Here is a 26,628-nt window from a genome sequence, read left to right on the forward strand (position 1 = left end):
CTCTGCCTGCCACAGGTCTCTCCCCACTCCCAATCCATCCTACCCTCAGCTATCAGAGGTTTTCTTAAAGTGCAGGTACAACCACATCACCCTTCTATACTCGATGGAATCCATGACACTCAATGAAATACTGGACATCCCAAATCTTCATAAATGACACTTCCCCTTACACACACCTTTTCCAATCTTCTTCTGCTCCACCCCATCTCCACCACCGCCCCCCCCCCCCCCATTCCCCAATCTACTCTTTGGTCTAGTGACACTGGCTTCCAAGTCGTTTCTGAAACAAAACACTTCTGTCTAACTTCACACATTTTTATTGCCTTTCCCCCATGCATGAAAAACTGTTATGCCTTATTACTATGGCTTCTCTGACTTCCTTCAAGTCCCAGCTAATATCCCATCTTTTACAGGAAGCCTTTTCCAATCCCTCTTCAATTCTAGTGCCTTTCCTGTTTATTATTTCCTATTTATCCTATGTGAAGCTTGTTTGTACATACTTGTTTGCATGTTATCTCCTCCATTAGACTGGAAACTCCTCCAGGGCAGGGACTATCTTTTGCCTTTCTTTGTATCTCCAGGGCTTAGCACATAAAGTGCTTAATAATGTTTATTGACTGATATCAGATGCAGGGTATGAATGACAACTCAATCAAGGTAGAATAAAAGGTTAACAAATTTATAGTGAACTTAGTCACCACAGTTGAATGATTTTCTCTATTTTTTAACAGCATGTGATTGGGAACAGAGAATGTGGAAGGTAGGGGTAACCTAAAGTTGGACTTCAGCAAGGTGTGACCTGTTGATAAGACAAGGGGACAAGAAATTCAGTAGTAACTTAGTGTATAGTTTGAAATGATCAATCACAGTGTCAACCTGTGAAAGTTATGTCAGAACAACGGTGTTAAGAGTGAAAGAAGGGGGAGAGTTTCTGCAAGCAATTGTGACGATGAATAATACATTTAAGTGACACAAGGAAAGACTGACTGCTAGAGGGTTGCGGACAGAGAGAAGAATTTCAGAATTTGGGATCATGTAAGTATAGATGATGGTAGGAATAAGTCAAGCTGTGAACAGCTTTAAATGCCACAGGACTTTATATTTAATCCTGGAGGAAAAAGGGAGAAACTGGATTTTATTGAGTAAACAAAGGTGACATGGCCAGCTATATACTTTAATAAGATCACTTTGGTAGCACAGTGTAAGACTGGGAAGAAACCTGAGGCAGGGAGACCAATTAAAAGACTACTGAAAGACACAGGGCTAGAACTGATGTAGGCTATGTTACCACTAGATGGATTCTTGAAAACATTCCTCTTTCAAAAAATTACTCGCCCACACAATCCAATCAAAATTTTAGTAAAAGGTTTTATCATTTGGCACACAGAGGTATGTATGGCTGGGAGAAGAAGCCTAACTTCAACTCCCTGAACAAAGAAGAAGATCACAATTTTATAGAGGTGAAAAGGGGGTGGAGGTAGAATCCTAAGACTGAAAAATGACAGCAGTCCGAAAATGATGATGTTAGCTATTTGAATACATGAATAATAAAAATTCCACACTTCTAACTTGAGATTATTGTTACTACCTACCTGGTCCTAATCACAAAGCAAACACGACTGGCTCCCAACTAAGCTCCTGTTGTAAATTCAAGGAGCCCAGCTTTCCGGGTGGCTGCTTTATTATCTGTTTGACCAACTACTACCTGATTAATCGACTACTTTGCTTCTCCAAGGAAAGAGTCATCTCTAACTGACCCCAACAAGCTGATCACCCGTATTTCTCCAGGATCATAGTGTCCCTCAGGCCCAGAGCATCCCTTACTGGACTCAGGCCTACTAGGCTGCTACTACAGTTTGAACTAGGGTGGCTATGTGAGTGGAATGAAGAGGACATATAAGGGAGATGTAAAGTTAGAAATGACAAGAATTGGCCATGGATTGACTATGTGGGGTGACAGATGTCAAGGATGACAGAGCCTGGGTCACTTTAAATACCTAAAAATGGTTATCATTCCTCCTCCAGGTTAAACACTGCCAATTCCTTCAATGGATCCTTCTATCATGGGGCTTTCCAGTTCTCTCACCATCCTAATTATCTTCTCCTGGCTAATGATGTTTCAGTTTTTCTTTCCCCCCACCTAAAATATAGTACCCAGGACTGAATACAGTACAAAGTATTGTTGAAGTATTACTTCTCTTGTCCTGGACTTTATACCTTTCTTAATTTAGTCTAGAATAGAATTAACTTTTGTCTAAGTCATGAGTTCCATGAAATCCTAGTTTTAAAATGAGAAAAGATAAAAAAAAAAGGTTCAATGTGTCTCTCACTGAGGTAAAACTTTATTACAAACATGCTAGATCTGTTGAATGCAAGATTTGCTTTATATAAGATCTAAATTAGAAAGAAGGTTGAGTCATGAAAAATCAATAACCACTTTAATCACTCAATTAAAGCTTTGAAAAAATCATTCCTGCTTTGTTGGTAACACTTTTAACCTTGCACCATTTAAAATGAAAACACCAACTGAGAAGTGCATTTATTATACAATTCTTATATCAATATTTACTGAGCACCATAGCAATGCACTGAGCACTTTGTCAAACATGTCCCTAACCATACTCAAACTGCTGATGGAATTTAGGGCAATCCTCTATTTTCACAGAAAATCCAAGTGAAAGCTTGAAAATCCTACACTGTATTTCTGCCAGTTTAACTTGATTTATAGGGTTTAGCTGAGAGCTCTTCAAGTAAACATTATAAGTCAGGCATCAGGCACATCCTCTTGAATTATAATTATTTATAGTGATTTTCAGTGATCTGAATAAGCTCCTCTAAATTTGAGAACAGTGACAAATAAGTTTCAACAACATGCAAAATGAGGGACAAACCAACATTTAATCTGTAATGTCTATGATTATATGCAGACTCCTAATAAGGAAATTATAGGCTCAAACTTATAATATGTAATATATTTCACATCCTGAGAGCCCTGAAGACTAAAAATCACAGGTCACATAACTGCATTTCTTTCCATTTCTACTTATCAAAAGAAGTTCAAATGGAGAACATCAATCACATCAAGCTGGATGCTGATTCTGTACTTGAAATCTTGCTTGGTGTTTTTCTCCTTGCAAATTTTAATAGAACTCTTTAGCAGAATCCTTTAAGGCTTTCCTGGTGAGTTAGAAAAAGCAGCAAATGTTGAGTTCCAAAAGGGATGGGGATAGGTACTGAACTTGGGATTTAATTGATACAGGGAACTCCCAGATAAGGAAATTCCCTTTATGATGCAGGATAACACCTTCTGCAACTCAAAACCTTGTGACTTGCTTAGAGTAGTATTCATAGGTTAAGTAACTTGCCCAGAGTTAAATAGCCTGTATGTGTGTCACAAAGGTGGCCTGGAATCCTAGTCTCCCTGGGCTCCAAGGTCAGCTCTCCAACGAGATATCTGAAAAGCACAAAGCACAGTGCCTGGAACATAGTTGGTGCTTCATAAAGAAATGCTTGTTCTCTTCCTTTCCCTTCTCTTCCTCTCTAATAGTTTTCAAAGATAGTCCATGGAGCCCTCCTTCCTCCCCACTTACCTGGCTCCTTCCAGCCAAAACAACATTCTAATAGATAATAGATTGCATACAGAAGCCAATAAGAGAAGCCAGCTGACTTCTATCAAAAGTCGGACACTAAACAAAAAGATTGGGGCAGCTAGGTGGCACAGTGGATAAAGCACTGGCCCTGGAGTCAGGAGGACCCGAGTTCAAATCCAGCCTCAGACACTTCACACTTAACTAGCTGTGTGACCCTGGGCAAGTCACTTAACCCTCATTGCCTTGCAAAATAAAAAAAAAAGATTCACAGAAATATGTGAAAACAATGCCACTGTTAATATGAATATATGGATCAGCTGGACTTGATGGAGGTACCTTATTATCCAAAAGTATTTTTATGAAACCCTGGATTAATAGGAGCAACATATCCTTCAACTGAACTCCAAAGTGAACCCAGTTAGCTAGCAGATAAAAGACCCTACCTCTTTTCCCTCTGGATAGTCAGTCCCTATCTTATGGTAACATCTAGGTGTCCTCATTCTTAAGGGCCAAACCCTTTTTTTTTGGAATCCTGTAATCCTATCACGATGCTTTGGTATTTCCTCCATACTTGTTATAACTGAAATTGTTAAACTGCTTTTTGCTTCTGGGTTGATTTCTGTATCATGCTATTGAAATTGACAGTGCCCCTCAGAAATGGGGAGTCCTCAAGCTTCTCTCTTGGAAGGGAAGTCTCCACATGATCATGTGTTTTATATTTCTTCTTGGGACAAAATATTGATATTGTTTTTTCTGTCTGTCTGTGATCTGTTTCGTAGGAGGACAGGGATCATGTCCTCTGATCTGGTTTTGTAGGAGATATTATAAAATACTGTAATTTCTTTGATATGTTTATTAATTTTGTGGGAGAGATTAAAGATTATTTCTCTGATCTGTAGGAGACAGGCAGATAAAAAAAACCCAATGTTTTAATATTCAACACCACTCTTCTCACCAATTTTTTTGTTTTTCACCAAAAATATTTACGAGAACATGGAACGGGTTTGCTATTGTTATTTTTTAAATGAGTTGACCAATACAAAATGGATAGAGTGCTAGACCCGGGTTCAACTCTGACCTCAGTTGGATATTTAGAGCTATGTGACTTTGGGCAAATCACCTAATCTCTGTTTGCCTCATTTGTAAAATGGGGATAATAATCACTTCCCAGGGTTGTTGTAAGGATGAAATGAGATTATTTGTAAAAACATTTAGCACAATGTCAGGGACATAAGTGGATGCCATAGAAGGCCAGCTATTATTACTAAAAATGATCAGTTTTAATTTCCATATATCAATATATAACATATTACTTTATAATATATTATATAAACATATAACATATATAAATATCAATATATATAACCCCTATAAACAAAAGCTCTTTGGGGGATCCTAAGTAATTTTTTTTAAATTGTAAAGGTGTCTTGAGACCAAAATGTTTGAGAACCACTGCATTACAACATGCTGAAGTCTCTCAAAATTTTGACATTTAAAAAAAAAAGGTTCTGTGGTTTCCTCTTATAATTCATCAAGGTATTTCCTATGCAAGTTTTCCTACCCTATCTCAAGCACTACTTAAAGGGATTCTGTAGTACCCATTCAGGATCTTGGAGAGGATAGTTTGTTTGTATCTGTGTAACTCAAGCAATTAAATTTACCTTGAGTCCCTCCCAATACTACAGAAAGACTATTTTTACTTTCTACTTGCTAGGAATTTGCTTAGTTTTGTTTATATGTACTATTTAAAAGTCCATAGGAAAAAGTCAAAATTCTAAATGAGTTTACTTCTGGAATGTGTGTTGCAGAATTCTGCACACACACACACAAACTGATAATTTTGAATATGGGGTTGACTAGAGGAGTATTTATTTCCTGGAGGGTTTGAAGGAACAAAATTTCATTTAGTGATACACTGACATCTAGTGGAGATTTATTGTGTACTAAGGGATACCTGTACTACGTTTAAAAAACCCCAACCAACCCCACTCTATTTAATGGGAGAGAACCTCAAAAGCAACAAAAATCATAATCCAATACTCACATTAAGCATGAGGAGGAAAAAAGTAAACAAAGGCAGGCATGTATTCCTTGCATATTAAAGTTCTGCTAGTTTAGAAACCTCATGCAGCTCTAAAGAGAAAAATTAGATGGGGTGGGGGTCTAAGTCCCCTAGTTTAGGACACAAAGCAGCCCATTAAAAAGAAAGGTGAACCCAAAACCTCCCCCAAACTCCATAATTCAAAAAGCCCAACAATAAGATTCTGTTGTAAGTGGCTCTTTCTGTCATCTACATTTGGTGACAATATGTTAAAATCCAACAAAAAACATAATGACTTTTCCATATCCTCAGAAAGCATTGCTAGGTCTCTGAAGGGGGAATTTATTGGTTCCAAAGTAAGTTTCTACCAGTAAATAGGCACGGTTCAATCACTTGGCACATCGGGAAAAACTGATTCAAACCTGCTCACTTAACACACTGCATTTACTTAAGGTTTCCAAATGTAAACCAAAACAAATGTTTCTACTATCCCGAGCCTTTCAAATTACTTAAAGTCATAAAAAATAAATTCTGGCTTTGTTTCCTCAAGGGGCTCGATTCCAAAAGACTGGAGGGATATATTGAAGTGGCTTGGGGAGCAAGCCAATTTTACTCCCTGAGACAAACTTAAACATGTATGTATATACTGTGGAAACTAGGTATGATTAAATATGCAGTAGGAAATTGTTATGACATTTTTGTCTTTAATAGAACATAAGTAGCAAATCTATTTCATGATGTGTGCAAAAAAACCCAATAGCTGATACTGATACATTCATTGTTTTGTATATATCTCACGTGAATCCTAAAGTGGAGCTTCATGTACCAACACAGTATACTCAAATATAGCATTCTCTGATAATTTGTCAAGTAGGCATAATGAAATTTAAAATATATAAATATACTGAAGCTTAGCTAGGTAGCGCAGTAGATAGAATACTGGCTCTGGAGTCAAGGACTTGAGTTCAAATCCAGCCTCAGACACTTGACACTAGCTGTGTGACCCTGGGCAAGTCACTTAACTCCAATGACCTCACCTACACACACACACACACACACACACACACACACACACACATGAGGCAATCATACATGTATATGTATGTGTATAGATACACATATATTTATATACTATATATTTATATATAGGTATTAATAGAATACTTAAACTAAAAGGATTTTTTAAACCACTATTTCGATTTCTTCCCTGTTAACAACCCAGAATAAATGATCAGTATTCTTATCCCAATTATACTTCTTTAATATTTCAAGGATCTGGGCCTCAGTTTCCTTATCTGTCAAATGAAGGAATAAGGATAGATGGCTTCTGAGATTCTTTCTAGCTCTGTATCATTAGTGCTATGAGAGTCCTATCATTGCACTTAGATCCTTTCCAGCTTGGCAAGCTGTATCCAAACTTGTAACCCACTTGTATAAAATCCAAAATTGCAGGATCACGTCTCTACACATGAGGTGGTACCAGATAAAGTTCACGTGCAGAAAAATACAGTACAAAGATTTGATCACTTACCAAACAAGATAGTGGTTGAAAGGTTTTGGAATTCTCAACTCTGTAATGAGCTCTTTTGGTCTCAATGTTCAAATTGTCCACTAAAGACTCAGGAAGCAGAATCAAAATTAGTGAACTTTGACACTCCTTTAGTATCCAGCCTCACTCACAGGGATATTTTTGCTGACCAGTCAGTGATCCAAAGATTTAAATGTGGCAATAAAGCCAGAAATAGAGAACTGCAATTTCCAAGCCTGTATCTTCCAAGACCAAGATGCTTCAGATGAATTAATGAAAGAAAAAAACAACACCATTTATTAAGCATGTTATTTGTATTGGAGCTGCCTTTGCTCTTATGTCCATGCTGCTGAATGAAACTGGTGAAAATCACATACCCTGCTGACTGGATAGGCCCTCACTGCAGCAAAGCAATCCTCTTACACCTCCCAAATGACTCATTATTCCACTGTCCCCAGAGGCTCTTCCAAACCTTTTCATCCACCTCTAATAGCTCCTCCTCTCCCTACCCTCTCAGCTGAGAACCTTGACTCCTAATGTACTGAAAAAACAGTCTGTTCACCAAGAGCTTCCCCTTCCCTCCATGGCTCATCCAAGTGCTACTATCTCCAACGAAGACAATAACCACCTCTACATGCGCAAATGATTCCATTCTATCCCATCTTCTCTAGCAGACTGTCTCTCACATATCTTCGATGTTTCAATATCTACTGGCTGGTTTCCTGTTGCCTACATATATGCCCATGTCCCTTATCCTCAAAAAGCCTCACTTGATTTTCTCCATATTCTTTTCCAGAGAGAGAGAGAGAGACAGACAGACAGACAGAGACAGAGAGAGACAGAGAAAGACTACTCTCCTTCTGGGTGCTAGGTAGCACACTGGATAGAGGCTCCAGGGTCAGAAAGTTCTGAGTTCAAATCCAGCCTCAGATACTTACTGTTTGTGTAACCCTGGGCAAGTCAATTAACCTCTGCCTGCCTGGATTTAACTGTAAAATGGGGATGATAATAAGGCCTACTTTTCTAGGATCCTTGTGAGGATCAAGTCAATCATTCACTGTTTATTAAGAATCTATTATGGGGTGGCACGGTAGATAGAGCACCGGCCCTGGATTCAGAAGGACCTGAATTCAAATTCGGCCTCAGACACTTAACATTTACTAGCTGTGTGACCCTGGGCAAGTCACTTAACCCCAACTGCTTCACCAAAAAACAAAACAAAACAAAAACAACAACAACAACAACAAAAAAAAGAATCTATTATGTGCCAGGCACTGTATGCTAAGCACTGGGAATACAATAAGACATGTCTTTGCCCTCAAGAAGTTTACAATGTAATGGGGGAGAGAACATGTAAACAAATATATAAGAAGCAAGCTATCTATAGAATAAATAGGAAAGGGCAGCTAGGTGGCACAGTGGATAAAGCACTGGCCCTGGATTCAGGAGGACCTGAGTTCAAATCCGGCCTCAGACACTTGACACTTACTAGCTGTGTGACCCTGGGCAAGTCACTTAACCCTCACTGCCCCTCCCCACCCCCAAAAAAGGTAAAAAAAAAGACGACTAGAATTCAAAGGGGTTAGAAAAGGGTTCCTGTAAAAGATGGGATTTTAGTTGGAACTTGAAGGAAGCCAGGAAAATCAACAGGTGAAGCTTAGGAGAAAGAGCATTCCAGCCACAGGGGACAGTCAGAGAAAATGCACGGAGCAGAGATGGAGGCCAGTGTCATGGAGTGAAAGGAGGAAGCTTTAGATGTCAAACAGCATTGGATATTTGCGATTTGTAAATGAGATATTTGTAAAGTGCTTAGCACAGTGCCTTCTCCTCAATCTCCTTTGCTGGGTCTTCCATCCAGGTCATGCTGGCTAACTGATCCTAGACCCTCTTCTCTTCACCCTTGACATCATATCATTTGGTCATCTTCTCTATAATTCTGATGATTCTGAAATCTATTTATCAAGTCCTGATTTTGTTGATCTCATCTTGCCTCTGCACATCTCAACCAGCTGTCCTGTTAGAATCAACATGATCAAAAGTAAACTCATCATCTGCCTCATTAGATGTAGCTAGGTGGGGCAGTGGATAGAGTGCTAGATTTGGAGTCAGGAAGACCAGAGTTCAAATTTGACCTCAGATATTCCCTAGGCAGCAGCTAGGTGGTGTAGTGTATAGAGCACTGGCTTTGGAATTGGGAAGACTCATCTTCCCAGAGTTCAAATCTGGCCTCAGACACTTAACAGCCATATGACCCTGGGTAAGTCACTTAACCCTGTTTGCCTCAATTCCTCATTCATAAAATGAGCTGAAGGAAATGGCAAACCACTCTAGTGGGTTTTACCAAGAAAATCCCAAAGGGCATCACAGAGAGTCAGACATACCTGAACACCACTACCACCCTCTAGCTATATGACTCTGGGCAAGTCTCCTGGTCTGTTCTCTTGTCTTGCAGACACTAACAGTAATGACTCTCACCCTTTCAATCTCTTATTCCAATGGGGCTGTCTACTAACTATTGGAACTATACAAGGTTCAGTGCTATATTGGAAGGAACTGGGTCTTCCAGGGTTATAGGAAATGAAATTAATGTCAGTCAACAAGCATTTAATGAAATGTTTATTATGTTATGTGACAGCTACTGTGTTGAGCCCTCAGGATACAAAGAAAAAAGTAAAAACTCAAGTTCCAGCCCTCTGTGAATGAATAAAAAAAAAAATTGTGTTTATGACGTTTAAAGTTCTGTGTGCTAAATGATGGGGATACAAAGGTCAGAATCCCTGCTCTCAAGGAGCTCACATTCTAAGTGAGGAGAAAACATGTGGACAATTTTAGCTCTAAGTCAATTGAAAAAGTCCCATGGTCCTTAGGGAGGAGCAGTATAGCACATGGCAATCAATGCCTCCTTAATGTCATTCCATTGATAAAATCGCATCAGTTTTTGATGTTGAACTATTTGACAGTGCCAAGGGCTTTGGTGGCAAGAACTTTCTTTTCTGTGTCTTCAATACAGGTGGCTCTAGGCCCTGCTGGAGCAGCAAGCAGGCTGTATCTCATTAGAGGATGCTTCCCAGGATCATAGCTGAGCTGTAAGTACTGCTATTCCAAAGCTTCTTGGGCTGAGGGTCGTGGGCTCTCTCCATTTGCATCTGAGAGTAGATGGTGGTCAAGGTGGTGGTTTTCTTTGCCTGGCACAGGCTGCCACAAGGAGCTCACAGTCCAATGGGGGAATACTATAAGATATACACAGTGTGAATGGGAGGTCATCTCAATGGGAAGATACTGTCAGTGTGTGTGTATGTGGTGGGCGGGGGGAGACACGAAAGGGAGGAAGGGGGGGGATAGTGGTGGATTTGAGGTGAGACTTGAAAGAAGCCTGGAAATTCTAGTAAAAGTTAATGGGGTTGGATAGAGCACCAGCCCTGGAGTCAGGAGTACCTGAGTTCAAATCCGACCTCAGACACCTGACACTTACTAGCTGTGTGACCCTAGGCAAGTCACTTAACCCCAATTGCCTCACCAAAAAAAAAAAAAAAGTTAATGGGGTGGGCAGCTAGGTGGCACAGTGGATAAAGCACCAGTCTTGGATTTAGGAGGACCTGAGTTCAAATCTGGTCTCAGACACTTGACACTAGCTGGGCAAGTCATTTAACCCTCATTGCCCCACCAAAAAACAAAAAAAAAACAAAAAACCAAAGGTTAATGGGGAGGGAAAAGTCCAGGGATGGGGGACAGCTAATGCAAAGACCCAGAGGAACAGCAAGAGGACCAGTGACCCTGGATTTCAGAGTTTGTAGAGGAGGGGAGTAAAGTATAGGCAGAAAGAGGCCAGATGGTGCAGGGCTTTAAAAACCAAAGAAAGGAAGCTTATCTTTGACCTTGGATATAATAGGGAGCCACTGGTGTTTACTGAGTAGGGAAGTGACAGGGTCAGATCTGCACTTTAGGAAGGTCACTCTGGCAGCTGAGTGGAGGATGGGCTGGAGGGCACAGAACCACCAGAGGGTACTGAAATAGCCTGGGAAGGCTGAGAACCTTCAACTTATTGCCCCAGTGAGTGGAGAGAAGGGGCAAGTAGAAGGTAAAAAATGTCAAGTCCTAGCAAAGGACTGGGTATGTGGGATGAGTCAGGATTGAGAAGTTGTGGGTGACAATGAATTTTATGAGCTTGAATGACTAGGATAGGGGTTTTCTGGGCAGTAAAGAAGTTTGGATGATGAGATATATCTTGGGAATGTTGAATTTGGGATCTCTACGGGTTTTTAAAGTAAAGATCCTCAGCTGAGGCCCCATGTTCTCTTAGAAGGCTTTCTTGATCCCCCATAAGGCCAGTATCTTCCTTGTAGTTTATCTCCAATTTATCCTGTATTTAGTTTGTTTGGATGATTTTTTTGGATATCATCTCCTCCATTAGACTCTGAACTCCTTGAAAACAGGGACTGTCTTTTGCTTATCCCTAGTGCTTAGCACAGTGGCTATCACTTAGTAGATATGTAATAAATACTAGCTAACTACTTAGGAGCACGGAGGGCCAAACCCTTTGACATTTTATGTCCATTTATCCCCTATCAAATGAATTCCCATTCCTAGATAATTCTCCAGTTATACCATTATTGACAAAGTTCACTCTAAGGGCACCACACTGAAAGGAACGTGTCAGAAATCCAAGGTATGGATTTGAAATCAGACACCCTTAGTCTATATACTGGCTGACTAGCGATGTGACTGGCATATCATTTCATAATGACAGCTAATATTTATATAGCTTTATTTAAAAATAACATAATAACTTGGGCAAATCATTTCATAATAACTGCTAATATTTATATAGCCTATATTTATGCTTTTAAGGTTTACTCAATGCTCTACGTTAGCTCATCTGATCTCTCTTAACATCTTAGGGCCTCAGTTTCACTTGCAAAATGAGATGGGGAAGTTAAGAGACTAGGGGATCTCCAAGGTCATAATGATCTTCCAATTTTGTCCATATCTTTTTCATGTTAAGTCCAGAAAGAGAATACACAGGCAGGATGCCAACAGTAGAAAAAACATTGGATTTGGCGTCAGAGGACTGAATTCCTAGCTATGTGACCTATGTGATTAATAAATTTCAAACTATACAGGCCTCAAGTTTCTTTATCTGTGAAATAGGGATTGGGTCAGCAGTGGTACTGGGACTTAGGAGACGGTTTTTCCCATTGCCCTTCAGGTCTCCACTGAGCTCTCAGTTACGTCTGCAGAATCTCATTCGTGGTTGAGTGTGGTGGCACACACTTATAATCCCTGCTCCTGGAAGGCTGAGGCTGGTGGATCACTTGAGTTCTGAGAGTTTAAAATTCTGGGAAACAGCTGTGGTAACTGAATGACTACATTAAATCCAGCACCAATATGGTAAGTCTTTAGGAGCACTATGTTGCCTAAGGAGGAGTGAACCAACTCAGGTAGGAAATAGAGCAGGTCAAAGTTTCCCTACAGATTAGGAGTAGGATTGGGCCAGGGTGTGGCTGAGAAAGATTAAAAAAAAGACCTAATCTATAGGGGGCAATAATGAAGAAAAATAATCTTATTTGTGAACAACAAATGAGAGGAAACAAGTTATACATAACCTTATAGCTTCAGGACAGTCAGCATTGAATAAAAAAAATATCATATATAAATTCTGTTTCAAAAATTTTGATCAGGGTTTGGGATTTATGTCCTGAGTTGCCCTGCAAATAGAAAATATAAATCACCACCCTGAATGATTCAACTTTAAAACAAGGTTCAGATAACCAACTCTTTTTTCTCATGTCTGTGGATTGACCAAGAGATGTGAAACTAGCTCAATTTACTGATAAAGCTCTTGTTGCTTCTTTTTAATATCTTACAAACCAACGTAAAAAAATTCTTATTACAAAATAAGTTGAAGGAAATTTATGTGATCAACTGAGTTCTAAAATTCTAATTGATCCTGTACTAAGAGAAAATGTTTTATAATTAAGACACTAAATATTAAAATAATTTGAGCTTTTTTTTTCAAGCTAATTTTAGTCATACCTGTAATACAAGTCAATCAGCTAACTTCTAAAAAAAATTAAAACCATTCCTTGGGGTGGGGGTGGGGAACCGAAAATTGTCATGGCTGAACTCTAAGGTCTCTTCTATCTCTAAACTTATTGCCTTAGTATTGCAGAAACATTGTCAAAGCTGCTGACTTTTTTTTTAGTGGGACAATGAGGGTTAAGTGACTTGCCCAGGGTCACACAGCTAGTATGTCTCAAGTGTCTGAGGCCATATTTGAACTCAGGTCCTCCTGAATCCAGGGCCGGTGCTTTATCCACTTCGACACCTAGCTGCCCCCACCAAAGCTGCCAACTTTTAAACAGGAGGACAAAACCTCCTAGACCATTTGATTGTAAGTTCTATTATATTATGAGCTCTTTGAGATCAGGGATATTATCTTTTGCCTTTCTTCATATCCCCAGAGCTTATCAAAGTGCCTGATACATATTTCATATTTAATAAATGCTTAATGACTTGACTGAAAACTTGGTAACTTTTATTAATAACCATAACATATTGCCTTTAATGCGCATGCATCCAGGTATACTCACAGACACACACACAGAGGTCTAAGTGCCAAATTAAGAATGCTTGCTTTTAGAGTTCAAAGTCCTACATCACAGTCCTAGCTCTTCTTCATAAATACTACCTCTGTGATCTTGATTTACTTCCGTTGACCTCAGTTTCCTCAAATGTAAAATAAGAGTACTGGTATTCTAGCCATTTTGGGGACTTTTCCAGCTCGTGTAGTGCCAATACGTGAATGTCATTTCCAAGATACTTACATATAATTTCTAAGGTGAGCCAAAACACTGAAATACCAAAATCCTGCAAAGATTGTACTAAATTGCCCACTTGCCACTGAGTTATTTTGGTTTGAACAGAAGGCTCTCAATTTTAGCACTGCCAAATGTTCCCAGGCACAGAAGCAATACGCCATCTGTCCTGAAGTGGGAAGTATATCAATTCACAAAATACTTGGTGAGCCCAACCAAGTATCTTAAATAACCCCATTCTCTGTTTGAAAACTTAACATGGCCATTAACAAGGTTAAATGGATCATAACTTTGAGAAGCTAGTAATATTCATGTAGGGCAACTAGAAAGCCCTGACTTATATTTTTGACTCATTAGTCACTATCCCTACAACTTTTTTTTTTTTTTTTGGTGAGGCAATTGGGGTTAAGTGACTTGCCCAGGGTCACACAGCTAGTAAGTGTTAAGTGTCTGAGGCCAGATTTGAACTCAGGTACTCCTGACTCCAGGGCCGGTGCTCTATCCACTGTGTCACCTAGCTGCCCCTATCCCTACCACTCTTAAGAAAACATTCACTAGTGACGGATTGGACAGAAGTAGCCTTTGAAAGGGCTCCAGAAATAAGGGCTCTTGTAGGAACCAAATAATATACCCAAATATAAAGCACTGACAGACAAGAGAGTTTTATCACTGAAAGTATTCAAGCAGAAAAGACTGAATGATCACTCATAAGAGAGGTAGAAGGAATTCATCTATCATGCAGCATGAAATAAATGTCTTCCATGTTTCCTTCCAACTCTGAACTTCTCTTTCAGAGTACTGAATTATTACTTCCTTCATTTATTCACCAAACACTTATTGAACACTATGTGCAGGGTATGATGCTAGGACTGCGGGGAAATAAAAAATGAATAAGAAATGGTCCCTTCTCAAGTGGTTTACAACGTAGCAAATAAAACCTAACACAAATAACTATGATACAGTATAGGATGGGATAGGAATTGTAGCTGCTTGATCCTGTGTTAGTGGAAGTTATGAGGGAAGGCCTTCAGGGAAGATGGAGACTTGAGATATACTTTAGCAGAATTTGAAAGATCACCAGTAAAATAACTGAGATGACTCGGGTGGTTGTATTTAACCCCCTCAGGTTTGATTTTCATAGTTAAGGTCATTTTTACAGTTGGAAGAATTAGGAAGATGTCATCTATATTTCTCTGAATATATTTCCTTATGAACGTCAAAACAATTCAAACAATTTAACCTTTGAATATTTGTTTCTAGCTGTTACAAAAAGATCAAGATTCTGTACTCAGGACTCATTACTGAATTATGATAATTTAATTGTATTGATTTGTTATATAATGTTAAAAAGTCAAATCAGGACATATGTATATTGCCCTTTTTGCTTGACTGCAACAGTTCTTTACGGCTCTACAAATGCATTAAATTTGCCAAGCTAACAACGATAGTTGAAGTGTATAGTATGAAATACATAACTTAATTTACTAAACAAAACAAAACAAAACAAAACTTTAAGATTCATCCTCTTAATTTCAAAGTCCTACTTACACTGGTAGGTATTTTAAAAAAACCCAAAAAACTAGTAGCCTTCATATCATGGATACATTCCTCTGGTAGCCTGGCCCTGTAGAAGACTTCTGTTGACAGGAAAATTATCAAACTCAATTGTGACACACAACTCTAAGCCCCTGTAGTACCACTGTTGTTCCAGAGTATGCCCTTCAAGGAAATGATGGCAGCTTTAATACAGGGACAGGTAATAGAACAGTGAATTGTGTATAGTGTGGCTGGTATGATTCCCTTCATTCCTGTCAAGGATGGCAGAGCCTATTTGTCAACTCTAAAGGTTCCAACACATTTTTGCTTGCGAAGTCACATCAGGAGGCTCTTTCAGGACTGCCAACAAAAGGCTGGTAAATCAGTCACTCATTCCAAAATGATTTTGAAAGAGATACTGGCTACTCAGCATATGCATCCTATTAGATGTTGGGAGGGAGAGGGTGAACTTGGAACAATGAAGGAGGCCATAGAAGTGGGTAAAAGATTTACATAATAAAAGGGAAATAAACAGCTTCGAAAAAATCTGCAGGATTCATTTCAGATGCCTCTCACCCATGACAATGTCATGAATTATTTTTTACTATTGAGAAAATGCATTAAGAAAATATCCAGTAATTTGTTTAGACATTAAGTAAATGGATTTGTTTATATAATCAATGCAACTATAAAAGCACTGCTAATTGAAAAATGATAATGCATGGTATAATTATCAAAGAATTATCATGTAATTTATTTTTTAATTTGCATTGGTGTAAAAAAAAATCAATTCATGATGTTCCAGGTCAAGTCATTAAGATTCTGTCCAGGGATACAACATAAGTATAGATTAAGTAAGTCTGTATCACATGCCAACAGCACAGTAATTTAGTTGGAAATCTGTTAACAGCAGAACTCATACTCAAAATCTGTAGTTAAGGAAACCAAACATTGACAAAATTAGAATATTACCTCAAGGCCCTATAAACACTTTTAATATCAGAAAATAAATAAAACTTCAAAGTTCCTTATTACAAAGGAAAACACATTTATATCCTATTGTAAATGTTAAACTCACTTAAATTTTAACACACTGATGTATTTTGTAAATATCAGTGATAATATAACACTAGAATACCCTGATAATTCTATGGGGAAAAAATGATGTATGTTATTGAATATCTGACGGTCCAAAATACGAAAGTCTGTGGATGAATATTTAGCAGTTGGGTAAACAAACTAGTGTCATTTTCAAAAATTTATAACAATCTTTACTCAAACCAACATTAATTACCATATAAACTCTATTAAAAGGCACAAAGTTAAAAAGATTAAAATTAAGGAAATTTATAGCTACATGATAAACCCACCGAGTTCTGAAATAATTTCCCAAATTAAAAAAAAATTTAAGAAAACCTTTGATACCTGATAACTGTGATGCAGTTTTCTGCTTTTCATGGGGGAAAAGTGAAGATTCTTTATAGCCACTAGAAATAAGTGAGCTTGTCATTTTAAAAAAAGTTTCTTTGTTAGATATTAAAATAGAACATTAAAAATAAAATGGATTTATTAAAAGAAAAACTAATTTTTGCCTGAAAAGTTGTCAAGATACAAATTAATATTATAATACCAATTAAGTTTATACAGAAAAGAGACAAGTTGGGAACAAAGCTTCAAAGAGCTTGTTAAAAAAAATTAGTTGATAATGCTATAAAAGCAACGAATATATGGTACTAATTATACCTTTTGCTTAATCCAACTGTAAGTGATGATTATTAACAGAAAAGCTTTACAACAGCCAACCACCTGTCTGATGACACCTCTTTCAAAGTTTTACTAAGATGGAAAACCTCTTGAGCACAGAATAAATATAGTAATAATGTGATTTCATTGAGGTTTTGCTTTTGCTGTAACTAATGAAATCACAGACGGAGCTTAGAGACTGACTTGGTTCAACATTCATTTAAAAGAGGAAGAAACTGAGGAACAGAGAGATTAAGTCATTTGCTTAAAGTTACAAAGCTAACTAATGGTAGAACCAGGACTAGATTCCAATCTTAACTAATACACCAAGCTATGAGTCTAAGGGGACACTGTACTCATGAGCGCAGGTTTTTCTGTGGTATAATGTGAATTCATCATGCTATGACCATTTTGAGGGACTCTAGACAACTTACAAAAACATCTTTCAAAACTGTGTTTCTAGTAGGTGTGGGCAAAGTTTACATGATGATAAAACATGATCCAATTTATCTCTGGCTATGTTTACTGCACACTGATTTAAGGGGCCAGAATATAGGATGAAGGAAGAATCTGAAATTTTAGAAAGCTGAAGTGAAGTAGTTACCTACATATGATTTGTAAGCACCCTTATCTTGAAATCATCCTTTCTCATTGAGCAGGGATTAGGTCCTTTCTGCTTAAACTAAGTTTTAAGAAAAAAAAAAAATCTCAACAACCTTCTCTCTAACCCAAAACTTACCTTTCTGTCCCATCTTAGTATGGAAAGTTGCATACACCCAATCATGCAGGGTTTATTTGTTCCCATATTTCATGGCAAGTGGGCACGGGGTGGCGGTAAGAATGGTTAAACACCTCATCTTCTCAGTTTGGTGAGTGGGGAAAAAATCTACTAGTACAAAGTGAGCAGGACCTCAAAACCATGTTTTTAATTCCTCATACCAGCTATACTCAAGGATTTTCAGAGAAGCAATTTTGAGTAATCAAATGAAACACAAATGTATTTATTTTTTAACCCGTTTCTTAGTAAAGAGGGTTTTGATGAAAGCTAGACACAAAAGTATAATTTTATCTTTATACACATTCCTTCAAGATTTTTTTTTTGTTTTTTTGTTCTAACAAAATTATGTTCCATGTACACACAGAGGTACTCTTAGTGATAGTGCACACAACAAAGAAGGGACTGTTTTCTGACCTTGAACTAATTTTCCTATTAAGAATTATATTATATCATAAACTTTGTGCCAGAGATTTCTAATCTGGTGGTTGGTTTTAGTAACTAGAGAAGAGACCTTTATAAAATTATTCTGAGATTCCAACTATGTTATCAGACAATAATGACTCAAAAGTTACCATAGTCATACAAAACAGAACTTTTTAAATTCTGCCTTCCAATTGTGAAAATCTCAATAAAAATAAAAGATCACTGATTGCTAATAAATATAACCATGGGATAGGTAGGACCGTGACATTTAAAAACACTGAAATGGAATTAATTAAAAAAAAAAAAGCAGTGCTACTGTGTGGCTATATTAAGCCACACTAATTCTACAAACCCATTAAATCTTAACTAATAAACTTTTTTTGTTTAACTTTGTCCTAGGAGGTATTTCTGCTGAAATTAATAATGTGAATAAATGAATTCTATGAATATTTAAGTCCAGCAACAGAATTGAAATTAGAAGAAAAAAAGACCCATTCACAAGAAAATATGAGATATTACTATCATAAGATAGTAAAATCTATTATTATTGACTTGAATCTACCAAGGCTAAGGATCAACACAGAAGCAATAAAAATTCCAAAGGCAGAGTTCTGGGTTAGGACTTAGAATAACAAGCATTCAATTCTAGTCCTGGCTCTGCCACTAACAACCTGTTACAACCTAAGCAAGTCACTTGAACTCTTAGAACCTTAGTTTTCCCATCTACAAAATGAAGAGCTTGTACTAGATCTAGGTGTCTGCCATACTCTGTGGCTTCACTGCAGCCCACAATACTCCCCAAAAGCCATGCCTGGATTAAGATGTAATTGGGAGAATTTAGCTAAATTAAATAAAAATACAATAAAAAATGTTAATTTGTGGTTTTCTAAGTCAATATGCAGCCCACAAGGATCCATATATACAGTTTAGTGGTCTGCTTTTCTATTCTGAGTTTGATACCACTGGACAAAATGATCCCATAACATCTCTTCCAGCTCTGAAATAAGATAATTTATATCATGAGTAACCCGAGTTATCTAAACGGTTTCATTCCTCTTAGCCTGCATTAGGGCTTTTTATATGATCCAGGATGGTCCAAAGAACCTCCAGTAATTACAGGTTAAGTTCATTATAACTCAGGGGAGCAAGTTTATACTTTCAATTAGGTTTAATAAAAATTAAATATTTAAGGTTCCACAATTAGCACTTAATAGTGTGCCCAGCATTTTTATCTTGTCCATAAATATACCAGATATACCTACTGTTGATATATAAATCCCTTCAAAGATTAACTTAGAACATTACGACAAGGAAACTACACCTCCGGGAACATGTTTATTGTGTTTGAGATGATACATTAGGTGCTCGCTCTCTGAGCTACAAAGGGTAAAAGGAAATCCTTTCATTACAAACTGACAAAGGTAAAAGGTAAAACATTTTCCACAACAGCATGTACCACATAATTGGAAATCGATCTGGGTTTAATACAAATGACATAATTTCTAGTCATCTACAAGCTACTTTAATAACTTCATACAGATTATGAATTAGGCTAAAATGCACTATAATATTTGGTAGACTTCAGGAACAGTATCCTTAGTACATCACAAAATACATTTTGATATCCCAAAGAAGCAAGACTTGCAAGTAGGCATTTTAAACATAACTAATCTACAGCTACAAAGTTCTACTCGTGATAGCATTTACCTTTTTGGGCAGTCTCCCAGTCTTCAAAGGATAAAAGCAGAGAGTAGAATCAGTATAACATATACACAGAAGTCCGTATTGTAAAGGCTATAAAGATTTGCTGCACAGTGTAAAGAGGCCTCCTGCTTCTTCGCACTGTGCAAAAAAGACGCCGTTTATGTTGCATATCTCTTGGTCCACTGTCTGGCTATCCTGTCATGTTCTGCTCTGTTGGTCAAATACTGAGTGGCTATGCTTCCAACCAGAGGATCAGCTGTAAAAAGGGAAGAATAAAGATTAGAAAATATTTGTGACCTACAGTATAACATTCTCTCACAAATGAAAAAGCTGTATTTTCCAGTAGCTGCTTGACACAATGGCAAGAATTTTTTCCCCCAAAGACAAAAAAGACGGTTAAAATTGTTACATGATTGGCTGATTATGCTCCATAATCCACCCTACCGTCTGCCCAAAAAAAAAAAAATCTTCATTAAGGTGTTTCAGGGAAAAGGTATCATTAAGAGGCCTGTTTTTGTTTCTTAAAAGACTAATCCTCTGATGTTATTAATAATGATGATGCTAACAAACAGTATTATTATTTGACTTTATATTCACTTTCTACAATCAAAGAATTCTCTGAGATGAATGGGATTTTTTTTTTGCCATTTTGTTTAAAGGGCCTACGGTTTATTAGGTTTTCTATTTCAATCATATTTGTTAATGACTGATAATTACAAAGCAAATGCCAAGTAGCTCAGTTGAAAAAAAAGACTACCCTCAATAGATATGTAACTATAACTATCTTTAAAAAAACAAAACAAAAAAACAGGTATGAGAGCCATGTGCATTTATGTATGTATAAACTTTTAAACTTAACAGTGTTATCCAGAAACTCGACATAATGTGCTCTGTATTAGAATGACCAAATCATTGATTTTAAGTCTCCAAAAGGCCTTACCTTAGAAACTTTCTAGTCCAATTCCCTCACTAGTAACAATTATTTTTACGTGCTGATTCGGTGTAATATACAATTGTCTACTTCTACCAAGAAACCAACTATGGGAAAACTCCATTTATCAGTAAGTGGTTGACTTAAGGACATGGGGACCAGGAGAAAAGAGACACTGCTTTAGTCCTCTCAAAAGGGAGGAGAGTGACAGGCAACAAAGACCAAGAGATTATGGGAAAGAACAACACTCCAGGATATCAATGGAAATGCTTTAAAAAAAAAATCCTAACAAACTAACAACCGAAATAAAAATGAAATTTGTACTAATGTCTTCTCGTTATTTCTCCTATTCACCAGCAGCTGCTTAATTTTCATTCCACATCTAAGATGACTGGAGAAGGACACAGAGTTTGGTGGTTTGGACAGTATTACTTTATGCTTGTTAGGATTCGCTTACCAGGGTTGCAATCTGTCAAGAGGGAACAAATAGACAGCAAAACCTTTGAAATAGTCAGAGCAGGGCTCCAGTTGTCTTTAAGGATATCCAGACAGATGACTCCCTGACTGTTGATGTTGCAGTGATAAATTCTGGTACGGAAAGTAACCTAAAGGTAGTCAACAGTGAAAATGGAATAAAAATTCATCCTTTGTTATAGAAACCTCCAATTCTGGACTATCAGCAGTAATGAAGAAAAGTGTTATCACAGAGATTATAAAATACCAAACAGTAGAAAATTTACCTGGGGATTCCCTTCTTGATATGGAGCAATTGATCTATATTATACTAGAAACACATGGTTTATTTGGTTAATTCAGTCAACATGATTAATCTAAATAGTCCCTTGTAGAGAGCACTTTGAACTAAACAACAGAGAAAGATTAAATAGAGGCAGGGAGTTAAAGCAGCTTATGTAAGAAGTTGGGAAGGCAACTGGGGGAAACCCAAGACACTATGTTTACCTCCATGTATGCCTATCCCTTACTGCCTCCTTTTAAATTTCCTCATGCTATACTAAAAGACCACAATGAGAGTGCTGGAAAGGCAAACATAATTTTCTTGATTAACAACACCTGGCTTACCTAAAAAGTCTGTTGCCAGCAGGTGTTCCAGTAGCAAAAGGCATCATTAACGGTGTCAGTTCTTGCCACAATTAAAAAATTATCCAAAAGCACCATAGTGGCGTTTGGAGAAATGGTCCTAGAAATGGACACTTCTGCCTACTCTTCCACTTCCATCTCCCATCTGCATTTCCTCAGATGGCTCCCTATCATATCAGACTGAGAGACAGTGAAGAGCAAATACCACTGCAGAAATGAGGCAAAGGCAGCCTCTGTAAGATAAAGAAGCATCCTTTGAGAGTGAGGGTATGGGAAGAAGAGGAAAGCCATAAGAAATGGTAGTAGGAAGGGTGAGAGGTAGACCCCAGAGAATGTGGATCACCCATGTGTAAAGTATTAAAAGTTGACTACAAATAATGATGTAAAAGGAAACAATCATTAATCTTGGTTTAAGCAAGGCTTTAATATAACATATATTTTGTAATTTATTAGAGTCCAACTATTTTTCAAATTTTTTTTTTTTTTTGCCTTTTTTTTGCTGGGGCAATGAGGGTTAAGTGACTTGTCCAGGGTCACACAGCTAGTGTCAAGTGTCTGAGGCTGGATTTGAACTCAGGTCCTCCGAAGGCCAGTGCTTTATCCACTGCTCCACCTAGCTGCCCTAGAGTCCAACTATTGACTAGTGTTCCTTGAGGTAGCTACATGGCTCACTGGATAGAGTGCTGGGCCTGGAATCAGGAAAACCTCAGTTCAACTCTGGTCTCAGATATAGGTCTCTCTGTTTGCTATAATCCACTGGAGGAGGAAATAGCAAACCACTCCATATCTTTAACAAGAAAACCCCTTGGACAGTATGGTCCGTGGGGGCATGAAAAGTTGGACACCACTGAACCACTGAACAACAAAAGTGGTCCTGAGTGATAAAAGAGAACGACATTGACGTTATTTTTGAGGAAGTTCCAATACCTTGCTTGAACTTAGATATCTATTTGAATTCAGCAATGGAGGAAAATGATGCCACCAAATAAAGAAGAGGACAAGAGAGTAGCAAGAATTACATCAAGCTTTCATCTACCAGATCAAAGAGTCAGAAATTGTCACTTAAAATAATGAGGAATTTTAGTAGGAGCATTATAGTGATTTAGTAAAAGTATGAGGAAAAAAGTGACTTCTTTAAACAACAAAAAAAAGAGAGCCTTTAATAAAGAGTGATAATTAGTGATGACATGTGGTAGAACTTACACAAAAAGGATTGTAGAATTTAGAACTGGAAAGGTCCTCAGACCTTGTTCAACCTCCTTATTTTGGAGATGATGAAAGTGAAGCCTAGGAAGGTTAATATCTTGCCAAAAGTCATATCTGGTAATGGCAGTCAAGATTCTATCTATTGTACTATATTGCTATCCTTAGTCCCTTGGTTTGGTATTATAATTTTTTGGAGGGGAGGGTGGATCTAAGGGGGATGAAATACAAAGCATTTTTCAAACTATGAATGCAAGAATCATTCCTTTCAGCGAAGTATTTTTCTTTTTCACTTGTAGGATTTTGTTCAGAAAGAAATTGTTTATTGACCTTTCAACATCAATAACTCAATTTCTACTTGAAGAAACTGAGCATGTAGAAATAAATGTCAATAATCCAGTATACTCATAGGCTTATTTTCTTAAGGTCTGGCTTATTTTATACAGTATAGTACATTTATATTGTACTACTTTTGAAGGCTAATGGGCAGAAGAATGAAAGCAGTTACCATTTTAGGTTTTCAGCCAATTACAGATTTTACTCATATGACACTAGGTTTATTCTATAAGGATGAATCTTCCAGGCACACTGTGATACGGGCTTGTTAGGACCCCAGGAACCTTATGAACAATTCTCGGTGCTGTTAATTGTGTTTTTATATAGCAGAGACCTATTTCTTTCCTACACTAACTTAACCATAGGCAAAAATAAACTTTATTTGAAAACTAATGAAGAATACATACTCTCTATACAGATGCTAAATAGGACAGAAGCATGATAAGGAATAAATATTTAAAAGAAATGTATGTTGAGGCAGCTGCCTTTATATTACCTCTTAACAATGCTACTGACTTTAAATTAGGCTTCTTCACCTCGAGTAAAACAGCTTACAAATCATAGATCTAAATATCCTCCAGCCTTCCTATTCTTTGAAGCCTCAGGGACTGTTCAAATTTAGCCACCACTCTGCAAACTTTTACTCTTTGACGCACCTATTTTGAGTCTGGAAGTGTTACAGCTTTGTACATTGGTTACATACAAACTAAACTCCATGTGGATTTTCTTCTACATGAAAATGGTTCAAAGCCATTCCCCACCCTTTGTCTATTCTACCCCTAAAATTCAGATGGAAATTGATTTCAAAGAAAATGGGGTAGCGCAGTAGCTTTTCCTATGGCAATATTTTGCTTAAGTAAGATAGAAAACATGCTTACGACTCCACATATATATTTGTTCTGAGTCTTCTCATTATGTGCTCTCTCTACTAGATTATAAGATTTTTGAAAGCAGGGACCATATCTCATTAATCTTTGTATCTTTCTCAGCACCAGGCAGAATGACTTGATCCTGTATTACTGGATGACTGAATAATGAAGAATGCAGTTCTGAGGTTTGCCAACTCCTTTGTTTCTGTCAGTCATGTCCACTTCCTTCCTCCAACCCATTTTTAAGCTTAATAAATGCTAGGTGCCTGAGTGATTTCCTCTGGTTCTATATTGCCCCCTTAAAATATCATCATATAAAACTCACATTACTCAAACTATTCCATCTATGATATTGCAGGGCAATGAGGGTTAAGTGTCAAGTGTGAGGCCGGATTTGAACTCAGGTCCTCCTGAATCCAGGGCCAGTGCTTTATCCACTGTGCCACCTAGCTGCCTCACCTTTTTTTTTTTTTAAAGAGGAGGGAGATTCTTACCTTTGGTGGCTTAAATGGATAATCTGATGAAAATGTGATATCCAGAAAAAACACACCACCTTCATATACAGAACCTGGTGGTCCAAGTATAGTTGATCTCCATTCATAAATGTTATCTCCTTTAGGCCCAGCACTATCAAGAAAAGAAAAAAAAAGGTATATCAGTAAGCGATATTTTAAATGCACTCTTACATCATGGGTAAATTGGCATTTTGGAGGATTAAAAAACCCTAGATCACTCTAAAAGAACTAAATATGTTATTCTCTGATGTCTGTGTTTCTCTACAACATCGTTCTATTCAAAACGAATGTAAATGAGTGCACAAAAATTCCAATCATATTTTCACATTGTTTATGATGCTCGATAGATGAATACTGATTGCTAAAGAATATTGGAATCAATATAACTGCTATCATTGACTGTAGCACTCACATTTTTGGAGTGATCTTTAAATCACTCATTACTTTGACCTTCTAAGCGTGGGTCAATATTGTATGTGCACTCTGTACTTGATCTTCAGGATCATGGATCACTTAAGAACTGAAAGAGATTTTAGAGATCAGCTTATCCAACGTTCCCCATCTATTTCAAAGACATGAAAACTGAGGCTCAGAGAGGTAAAGCAATTTGTGCAAGTTCATGTAAGTATAAGGTGGATACTTGATTTAAAAACAGATGATGCCAAGAGTGATATATTAAGCCACATTAATAACTGACCCAAAGGCCAAAGATCTAAAAAAATTAGTCCAGTATTAAAATCATGTCTGCATCTTGTTTGATTTTTAATAAAAATATAAAACGTAAATTATGTCTAGTGGGTTTGCAGGGAAGGGGTAGTACTGATATTGAGATGAGATGAGGAAAGAAGGGTGTTGAACTTTTGTGATTATCTGCTAGTAAACAGACACTCATATCTTCATCTTGAATTGTAAATATTTAAGAAAGAATGTTTTGTTTCTTAATTTCAATGCCTACATATTAAACTAGCACCATTAGAAGTTAGGTGTTCTGAATAAGTAAATTTTCCAGATAACTGAAACTTACCTATTTAAGGCTCAAGATTTTAAAAAAATCAAACGACTGAAATTTTGAAGGGAAAAAAAAGATCACACACTTCTATGCCTTCTTAAACATAGTATGAACACAAATTAGTTTTTTTTTTCCTTCCCCTTGACTGAGAGTCTTCATTATGAACACAAATTACTATTATTGTGCTGTAATGCCCTCAGGGACTTGAGGTGTCTAGGGATTTCTCCTTTGAAAATCCTGGCCTCCCACAGCTACGTTTTGTAATGGCAATTCACAGAACCATAGGAACAGGATGAGATGGGACATTAAAAGTCAACTAATTCAATCTCTTTATTTTACAAGTGAGGGAACTGAGGTAGGCTGAGTGACTTACTTAAAACCACACAAGAAGTAAATGTCAGAAATGGATTTGAACCCAGGTTTTTGGCCTTCCATTATACCATGCTGCCTCACGGTATATTACCTCTGCTATTGAGCTATAATTATTTGCTACCATTAGTTAGCATGTC

The 26,628-nt window shown here is 37.4% G+C and overlaps 1 protein-coding gene across 6 annotated transcripts in view; it reads right to left on the reverse strand.

Annotated features, from left to right (window-relative positions):
• Nucleotides 1–19,770: 19,770 nt before the first annotated feature.
• The window catches only part of UBE2E3 (ubiquitin conjugating enzyme E2 E3), a 101,582-nt gene continuing 94,724 nt past the window's right edge, over nt 19,771–26,628 (reverse strand). For all 6 annotated transcript variants that reach the window (XM_043994286.1, XM_043994283.1, XM_043994285.1 and 3 more), the window contains 3 exons: nt 25,090–25,222; nt 21,547–21,694; nt 19,771–20,414 (listed from right to left, as the gene is read on the reverse strand). In XM_043994286.1, coding sequence (XP_043850221.1) covers nt 20,317–20,414; nt 21,547–21,694; nt 25,090–25,222 — 379 coding nt within the window. In that variant the 3' untranslated portion in view covers nt 19,771–20,316. The remainder of the gene's footprint in view (nt 20,415–21,546; nt 21,695–25,089; nt 25,223–26,628) is intronic.

The sequence above is a fragment of the Dromiciops gliroides genome, chromosome 3 (assembly GCF_019393635.1).
Source record: "Dromiciops gliroides isolate mDroGli1 chromosome 3, mDroGli1.pri, whole genome shotgun sequence".
Taxonomy (NCBI): Eukaryota; Metazoa; Chordata; class Mammalia; order Microbiotheria; family Microbiotheriidae; genus Dromiciops; species Dromiciops gliroides.